A 9,708-nucleotide genomic window follows, 5' to 3' on the forward strand; every position below is an offset into this window, starting at 1 on the left:
TAGAACAACTAATAATAATAATAATAATAATAATAATAATAATAAATAGCGTTTATTATAACAAAAAAAAAAGAATATACAATATTAATATTTTTCAACGAAAAGTAAACAGATAGCTCAAAAGATAGCTTTAAATAGTTACTCTACTGAACCGCTAAAGAACTATTTATATAATTAATAAATTGCGCACTATTTATTGAAATAAAAATCAACATCAACATCAAATAAAATATGAAAAATACCTGCAAAATCGGAAGAACAACAAGATTCTACTACACACTATAGAAAATGCAATTGAAGATAAAGAATTTGATAACTCAATATAATCCCTTGCTAATAACCTAATTAGCATCACATTATTAGGAAAACTGTATTTGTAACAAATGATCTTTGTACCTTTTTTTAGTTACTGAACTCCTGTGACAAAGAATTGAAAACACGAATTGCGTTGAATGTGAAAGATCTACGAAACAAGGCACTCTGATGATGTGGCATCGTTAGTCTGTACCTGTATCTTACATTCACAGAATGGATAGTACTCCCAGGAGTAAGCCGCTCTCTCAGCAAAGTGGGTGAATCGAGGTTATGGATAATTTTCATAACGAATACGTTGAAATGAAAAGCTCTTCTTTGTTCCATTTTAAACCAATTAAGTTGATGATATGCAGCAGATACACAGTCATATTTTCGAAGACCCATAATAAAACGAACACAAGGATTCTGGAATCATTGAATACGGCACTTACACTAGTTATAAAAAAAAACCATACACTATATCACAGAAGTTAAAATGTGAGAGAACAAGTGACTCGCATAATTGTTTTCTTTGTCTAAAATTTAAAATATGCCTGTTGGTATATAGGATTTTTAGTGAGAAATATGCCTTTTGAAAGATATTTTTTAAATATTCACGAAATCTTAGATCACAATCTATGATCTATGATACTTTGTTTAAGTAGCTTAACTTTATTTTCATTTCCAAATTTAGCTTTAAATTATGGACAGGAGAAAGTTCACTAATCGTGTTAAGATCTTGATTTATAAATGCCTCTGCATCTACGCTACTATTAAAATCAAAACAGCAATACTTCCCGACACCCCAGTCCCACCATTTTTAATAGGTTCCGCCACGGGGTAAAGCTGCATTTATGTGCAAATATGAAATAAATTGCTTCAAATTTCACATACTTATCGTGTTTCATAGCAATGTCCAAGCAACAGTCGAAAATGGCAAAAAAAAAGATGGATACCGTCGTCAGATCAGGGCCATTTCTTATAAGTTTATGTGCCTCGTGGAGGGTTAAACAGGAGGCAGATTTAAATTTTGTAGCTCGAACGGTTCGCAAGTTATTCAGGAAAAACCAAAACACGATAACGGAGAACGGAGAACGGACAGACAAAAAAAAAATTTTTTCGACGGTGATCATTTCTGTACCAACGGCGATCCCATAGGGCCTATCGTTACCGAGATATAAAATTTTTATACGAGCATACATACGTTCGAAAAATTCGATTTCATCGATTTTCGAAAGTAAAAAGCTAATACGACAAATACAGGAAGACTGGAGGATAAGCATAATGACACCACTTTTTAAAAAGGGGAAGAAAACTGAAGACAAAATAACTGTAAAACTCTCTGAAGAACAACAAGGTTTCAGAAGTGGAAGATCTTGTAATGGCACATTATTTGTAATTAGACAAAATATAGAAAAATTTTTGAGTGCAATAAGCAAGTGTTTTTATTCTTCATAGACTTCGAAAAAGCATTTGATAGAGTGCAGCTACATATACTTGATAACAGGAAATAAAATAGAAGCTAGAGTAAATTCATAGCTAACTGTGTCCATTGATGTAACTACAGGTATTAGGCAAGCAGAGAAGTAAACACACTAAAAGGCTATAAAATGGGTAATAAAAGAAATAAAGAAATACATGTGCTGTGTTACGCCGACGATACTGTATTGATTGCTGACAATGAAGATGATTTGCAGAAATTACTACATTATTTTAAATAAATGCAAAGAAATTTAACACGAAAATATGGGCCAAAAAAGTCACTAGTAATCTATAAAGAACCAATTAGATGTAATCTGGAACTTGATAACCAAATTATAGAGCAGGTAATGAACATCAAATATTTAGGAATTAGATTATCATATGTTAATAACTTAGAGGATGAAATAAGAGAACAAAATGCAAAAACCAATAGAAATCAACAAATAGGTAGAATGTCTGAACAACGAGCGATAGCAATAAATCGCCTGCCGGTTTGGAGGAGTATAGGACCCTGTACAATACCTGAAAACGTTAAATACAAAAGTTTTAGCTCTCTATAAGGGCTATATCGCCATGTGAAAGAAGCTGACATACGAAACACAGTCTTTTAGTTATAGCCAATTTTCAATAATAGAGGGAACTATTCTTCGGTTCTTTTGCGCGGCCTGTACATTTTTGAAAAACTTTCAGGTATAAAAATTTATGGATCCGAATATTTCGAATAGGTTCCTTCAAGAGATCAAAGGTTATTTGCTTTCCAAATTTGAAGCATCAAATTTCGGAAACTTATCGCAATATCCAGAAAAAGTCCTAAAATCGAAGTACTGTTAAAAAGTAGTAAAATTTGAAGCGTCTAGCTCAAACCTTTCTGAAGCTATCGTCTACATATCCTAGAACAGCGAACGGAGAACGGACAGACAAAAAAAAATTTTTTTTTTCGAATCTGATTCCATTTGTACAAATGGCGACTCTGTAGGAAGCATATCGAGATCTGGCGGTTAGCGAGAAGAGATTTCATCAATTTTGCGAAATTAAAAATGACGTTGACTGTAGACTAACTTTAAACCACTATGTCAAGTTCTGAGCTTACTTGCCGGAATTTTAATTTTTAGTCTAGATTTAAATGGAAGCTGCTAGAGAAACTTCAATCATGTTTGGAGCATTATAAAAAGTTTGTGAGGAAGTAACCATAGTTTTGCTATAAAATAGTGAATAACTTCTTGTTGAAATCTCGGTATGCTTAAATAAACAAAAAGTAGTAACGCACATTGTTTATTTAGTAATACGAATCTCTCCTGCAGCAAGCGTTTATCAGTTGCAGCATTCCAAAGGTCACTTCGGTGACTGCCAGCATGATCGTCAGCGAACTCAGAATGTGCTCCAGTTTTAACGCGGGAGTTTGTATCGCGAAAGTGTACGCAACTCCTGCTATAGTGATACACGTGAAGAATACCGCTATTGCAGTAATTAGGCCTAAAATTTGTATTTGTGTGTTAGAGTTACACAATTGAAGTCGCATTGTACCGAGTGTCCCAACCACGAAGTAAAGTTTTGGGGTAAAAAAAGAGCAAGCTTTAAAAATATTTTGGGTCCGTTTTAAAAAGAAAACTTCATATGAACATCTGCCCTAAAGTCCTGAAGTGTTCAAAAATGAAATATAAATTTTTTGTCTGTAATACCACTTTAGACATTCTAATGAAATTTGGCACACATGTACTGTGCGTTCAATTTATCTGGATAACATTTTAATTGAAGTTAACTTTTTTGTTTTTAGAGATATCAAGGTAAATAGAAAACACACACACACACACAATCTCAAAAGATCGTGGCCATCAGTTTTTTTTGTTGACTCTGAATTTTCTTGGAGGTGCTTCACCCTTACGACGCCACCCCATTGATTCTTTTTTCGATAGAGGGTCATAATGGAGAACCATAGTTTCATCTCCTGTCACAATGGTTTCTATCACAGGCTTGGGTTCCGACCCACAGAGTTTCAAAAAAGACCGCGCACACTCGACACGGCGTTGTTTTTGAATAACCGAAAGGTTTTTAGGAACCCATCTTGCACTAACTTTATGCATATCTACATGATCATGCAGGATTCGACGAACTCTTGTATCAGAAAGCTTAGTAATTTCTGAGTTTGCCTTGACCTTTAAACGTCGATCACTCAATACCACCTCTTCCACAATCGCAACAATATCTTCCGTTATGACCTCCACTGGTCGACCAGTTCTTGAATCATCTTCAAGGGACTCCTGCCCCACTCGAAAATGTTTTGCCCATTCTTTCACTACAGAATACGAAGGAGAACTTTGGCCATCCAGCTTTTCTTTAATAATTTTAGGTGCTAACCCTTCTTTTGTCAAAAACTTCATGACTGCTCTATACTCATTTTGCGTTTTTTGCGACATTTTTTCGGACACGTCTTGTTTAAAATACTGTCAATAAAAAACTATTTGAAGCAAGGCTTCAATTTTTTTTTGCAGCCTACTAAGATATATATTTAAAACAATACAAAGTTTTATCGTGATACTGGGCTGCATCTTTGCCAGGCCGGGAAATTTTGGCGCTAACCTCGAAACAGTGTTTAGAATAGTTAAAGAATTTTTTACTTTATTGTGTCTTGGCACTTTCAGTGTTTTTATTCTACTTTAATTTGTAAATAATTGTTGTTGTCACAGTCAGTCGTGGCACTATTTGAAATTGTATAAAAATTTCTATTTTTGCCGATTTGTCAAAAACGAGTGTACTAAAATATAAAGTGTGCTACATAATTGTAATCGGAATTTGAAATTCTATTAAACACATACAAAATATAAAGGGTGTTCCATTTACAAAAATTTGATGTAGGTTTATATGCCAGAAAATTGATAGTGTTTTGTTTTATACGTCACTTGGAAAATAACTTGACTGCTAACCCTACATTTTATTTTTTTGTTTACCTTGATATTTCTAGAAACAAACCAGTTATAGCCAATTAATGTCATATTGAAAATTTGGTTACTAGTAAGAAACCAAATTCAATGAATAACAAATTTATCAAAAAATCGTGGTTTTTCTTGTCATAATTTTGTGACGCGCACTGTATAGTCCTAAATATTCCTAGAGCGCAGACTTTTCACACCTCTACCTCGTGGCGCATATTATTTTTTGCGCAATTACTACCAGAGCGGGGGAAACGCACTTTACCCTATCGTTGGGACGTCCGGTTTGATCTGTTCATAGATATAAGAAAGTGACAATTGCTTTTGAATGGGATTATCCAAGGGTGGACAACAAGATTATTACCTAAAGTTTCGGAATTTAATTTCAGGTAAAACTGTGGTCCGTAATAAAAAATAATTTTATACCTACCTGTGTTTAATATTAAATTTTATATATTAAATTAAATTATATATTAAATTAATATTCTGTATAATACAGCATGTGCGAATTATGCAAAATATGTGCGAGTCTAGTGTATCTCATTAGATGCTCCCGCCCAAATGTAGAAAACACTATTTATTCTATTGAGGCTAAGGACGTTATAAACAATGTTTATTTGACTCTCATACAGAAGTAACGGCCACATTGACGAAAATTCCAACATCAACTGTATGGAAAGTTGTGAATAATCTCATTTCAGCGAGGAAAAAAAGAAGAGATGCTGATATTTTCTCGAGTGTAGATGAAAGTGATCAAGATATAATACGGCGTAAAATTTACTAGTTATACGAGGAACAAAGCGTGCCTACATTATATATCTTAATTAGGAGGCCTGAAATAGATGAAACCGGTGTTAAATCTGACAGAACTACCTTATGGAAGTGTTTAAAAAAATTTACAAAAGGCAAGTTTTAATGGAATCTTTTAGAATATGGAAATGGCGGCTGTAGTATCAAGAAAAAATTAGGATTTACATAGAACAACAAAGGCCAATTATTTACTTGGATGAAAACGGGTTCGACACTTACGATACCCTGGAAAAGGGTTGAGTTGACTCAACCGATAAGTGTAAAACAAACGCGCCATCAAAAAGAGGTAAAAGAATAACTAAATGGACTTTCTCTGCGAAAAATATTAAAGATTCTTCTCTGCATTACCATGAAGACCTGGTGTCTGATTTATTTGAAAGTTGGTTTAAAAACAAACTAGTGCCAAACATTCCTCCTAATAGCGTCATTGTAATGGACAATGCAAGTTATCACAGTAGACAGTTGACTAAAACCCCTTCCTCATGTGACACAAAAGCAACAATCCAAAACTACATGTATAATAACGACATTTATTTTCAACGAAGATTATAGGTACCAAAAAGCAATTTATTGAGGTTCTATAAAGCTTGAACCTACAAAAGGAATACGTCTGTGATAATACAGTTTTAAGGCTTCCACCTTACCACTGTATATTTAATCCCATTGAACATGTTTGGCACCAACTGAAATCTGCCGTTCGTCGTAACAATGTTTTTCCCAGTGTTAACTCCAATGTCCTCAAACTTACAGAAACCGAAGTTTTTATCATCCCTCACCAAAGTTGGTCAAATTCTGTTAAACATATAGGAAAAGCAGAACAATCTCGTATATCCATATTGCAAATAATATAGAACAAATAATAATTAGAACAGGCGATGATAGCGATAGTGATACTGATATATTATGTGAATAATTTTAAGTAATTTAAGTAGGTAATATAAATTATTTGTAATTTTACTTTAGATTTAAACACAAATATTGTTTAGTATCTTTCCTAATAAATCCCCAAATAATTAAATTCTAAGCAAAGTACGGACCTGTTCGGGCATATTTCATTCTTACAACTTGCCCGGGTCTTTCCTTAATTCGTATCAGTTAGTCACTTTCTTATATCTATGAACAGACTTTACCAATCAGTACTTCTCTTTTCCTCCTTGAACTTCCTGTAAAGTAAAATTTTGGTCAGCTCGCATCCGATCCGGGTGAAGATGACGGCCGCATCTTGCTTAATGTTGGGTGTGAAAATGCCGGCGTAAAAGTATTTGGCAACCGTTATTATGGTTTCGCAAGTAGCGAATACTGGGAAGTAAAACATGTTTAGGTAAATCAGACACTCAAACATCAGTTCCGCGTTTATTCGACTTTCCATGACGGCCCGCGACTAATTTCGCGTATAAAGCACGCACAAACGTAACGGAAGCATCTCTATATTTAGAACGTCTTATTTTTAGAAGTGCGAACCATTGCAGACACTACGTATCGACACCCACAATCGTTTGTCGAATAAAGTTGTCGGTAGATACGCATTATATACGCGGTGTTTAAATGTTTAAACTTTTCTTTAGGTAGGTTTTTGAAAGCAGGTAACGGTTTTAAGTAGAGTTCTCCGAACGTATACTGTTTTTACAACCTGTTGCCCTCAGTTCGTTATCGAATAAACACATTTTTATGGTTATATATAATTAATTATTTAATCTTTTTAGCTAAATAGGAAAAAGCAAATTCCATTGCTATACCAAACGAGGAGTTATGCAAGCTATATTCTCTCCCCTCAGACCTTACTGGTTACACTTTAAACTCGCGCGGCGGTACCAGCTTTACAATATATATAAGTTCTACATTATTGCCACAGCGACAAAAATAAAAACAATTTTGTTTTCCAAGTCCTTATCAAGTTCATCTTGTATTTGGACAAGATATTCACCACAGTCCTAGAAAAAACCAACCATGAAACTTTTTATAAAACTTCTGGATTCCTCCTGGTCGTTTTTTTTTTTGGTTCGCATTCTACTCCGTACCTGCTTTTATATTGTTGATTTCCATATTGGTGACAGGTCGCGGTTAAGATTGTTAGGTTGCTTATAGATTTTTATAAACTCTCGGATTTTTCGTTGATATAAGAATTGATTACATGCAAGAATTTTAGTGTTCGTGATTGTGTTCGGCAACTGCTAATGAGTTTGTTTGTATTAGTTTTAAGGCTCTTTCATGTTATTTGAGCCTAGTTGATATTTTTCGTCCGGTTTCTCCAATTCTTCGCCGCATATTCATGGAATACTGTAAATTCCTAGCATCTCAAATGGAATTTTATCTTTGATGGACAAATGGTAAATCTGGTTTTGACGTTATATTTCTTTCAAACTTTTTATATATGGTCAGTGATGTCTTGAATATAAGGACAACAGTGGCAAGTGTGGGATTGCTTTCGGTTTCATTGCTATTGGAAGGTAGTGGTGAAGTGTATTTTGTAATAGAACGCTTAATATCTTGAATCTGGAAATTATTAGAGAGAAGAACAGAAAAATGGTGTTTTAATTCTGGGTTCAATAATAATAGAGTTTAAATGTCTAAGAAAGTCTACTAGGGATTCCTGACCATGAGGCCAAATAACAGAAGTATCATCGACGTAGCGTTTCCATAGCTGCTCCCGACGTTTGTTCAAAAATTTCACCGTTTTAAGAAAAATATGTTCCAGACAAGCATTTTTCAATTAAGTTGAGAAGGTTTGGCTCCAGATTCTCGGATTTTAATATTCCTGAAATGATCGTGAGAGTTTCAGGAATAGGAACTTTAGTAAAGTAAAGTATGTCGAAACTAACCAGAATATATTGTGCATCTAGTGTAATGCTTTTTATTTGTTCAATGAAGTGTAAGGAATTAAGTACGAAACTGTCAGTTTTCACTGTAAAGGGTTTTAATAAGGAAGATCGATATTTTGCTGGAGTATATGTTGGAGAACCAATGGTGCTGACAATAGGTCGAAGGGGTTATCCTGGTTTGTGAATCTTTGGGAGTCCATAAAGACGAGGAATTTTAGAGTCATGAGGGGTAACACATTTTTTAACGCAGTCTGATAGAGAAGAAGCCTTAATAACGACGACGTAGGATCCTTTTTGAGTTGACGATATGATCCATCTGTAAGAATTTGGCTTCATGGTCAGGAATCCCTAGTAGATTTTCTTAGACATTTAAACTCTATACAGCCTAACATACGTTTTATAACAATCTCCCATTCTTAGATATTCTTATCAATGGAAAATCAGATGAAATATTGGGTCATTGTGTTTACAGAAAACCTACGCACACAGACCGATACCTTAATGCATTGTCACATCACCATCCGGCCCAAAAATCATCGGTTATCAACTCTCTTGTTTACAGAGACGTAAAACTATCTCAGCCCGAGTCATTGAACCCGGAATAAAACACCTAACCTTTGCTCTTCTCTCTAATAATTTCCACATGAAAGATATTAAGCGTTCTATCACAAAATACACTTCACCACAACCTTCCAATAGCAATGAAACCGAAAGTAATCCCACACTTGCCCCTGTTGTCCTTCCTTACATTCAAAACATCAATGCCTCAAAATTCCAGGAGTTTACAGCATTCCATGCATATGCGACAAAGAATACATTGGAGAAACCGGACGATAAATATCAACTAGGCTCAACGTATATGAAAGAGCCTTAAGACTAAGACAAATAAACTCATCAGCATTTGCCGAACACAATCACGAAACCGGGCATAAAATGTTATTCGATAAAACTAAAATTCTTGCATGTTATCAATTCTACCAAAGAAATATCCGAGAGTTTAAGGAGACTCAGGTTTCTACCTGTCACCAATATGGGAATCAGTCATCTGAGACGGTATTTATGCCCCTCAAACAATATATAAGCAGGTACAGAGTAAAATGCGAGCCAGTGTCAGTCAAGCTCTGAAGAAGCCAACTGGATGATTGACTAAACGTGAGCAAGTTCGACTAAACAAAAACCGAAGCAGGAGGAATCCAGAAGTTTTATAAAAAGTTATTACAGTGGCCTGTGAAAGTTACTTGGAAAAATTAACCATGAAACTATCTGTATACAGACAACACTAGAATCTGACAGTCTGACCAAATAAATCAGGCCATTGAATAATATAACCTAAAAACGAACAATAGTAAAGCCAAATTCATGATAGACGGGGCATC

General features: G+C 34.6%; 1 protein-coding gene across 3 annotated transcripts; it reads right to left on the minus strand.

Moving 5' to 3' along the window:
- Positions 1–183: 183 nt before the first annotated feature.
- LOC132704298 (uncharacterized) lies at positions 184–7,241 on the minus strand. 3 transcript variants are annotated; one of them, XR_009619267.1, is made up of 3 exons: positions 6,654–7,236; positions 2,867–3,249; positions 184–720 (listed from the first exon to the last, which is right to left on the minus strand). XR_009619267.1 is itself a non-coding variant. In XM_060674198.1 (3 exons), the coding sequence occupies exons 1-2, from the start codon at positions 6,880–6,882 to the stop codon at positions 3,053–3,055; spliced, it is 426 nt and encodes a 141-aa protein (XP_060530181.1). In that variant the 5' UTR covers positions 6,883–7,241; the 3' UTR covers positions 184–720; positions 3,044–3,052. The 3 variants fall into 3 exon arrangements, 2 of the variants coding, with proteins under 2 accessions (XP_060530181.1, XP_060530180.1); XM_060674198.1 differs by having other exon boundaries at positions 3,044–3,249; positions 6,654–7,241; XM_060674197.1 differs by lacking the exon at positions 184–720 and having other exon boundaries at positions 2,615–3,249.
- Positions 7,242–9,708: the final 2,467 nt, after the last annotated feature.

The sequence above is a fragment of the Cylas formicarius genome, unplaced genomic scaffold (genome assembly GCF_029955315.1).
Source record: "Cylas formicarius isolate icCylForm1 unplaced genomic scaffold, icCylForm1.1 PGA_scaffold_7__23_contigs__length_41026272, whole genome shotgun sequence".
NCBI classification, from domain to species: domain Eukaryota; kingdom Metazoa; phylum Arthropoda; class Insecta; order Coleoptera; family Brentidae; genus Cylas; species Cylas formicarius.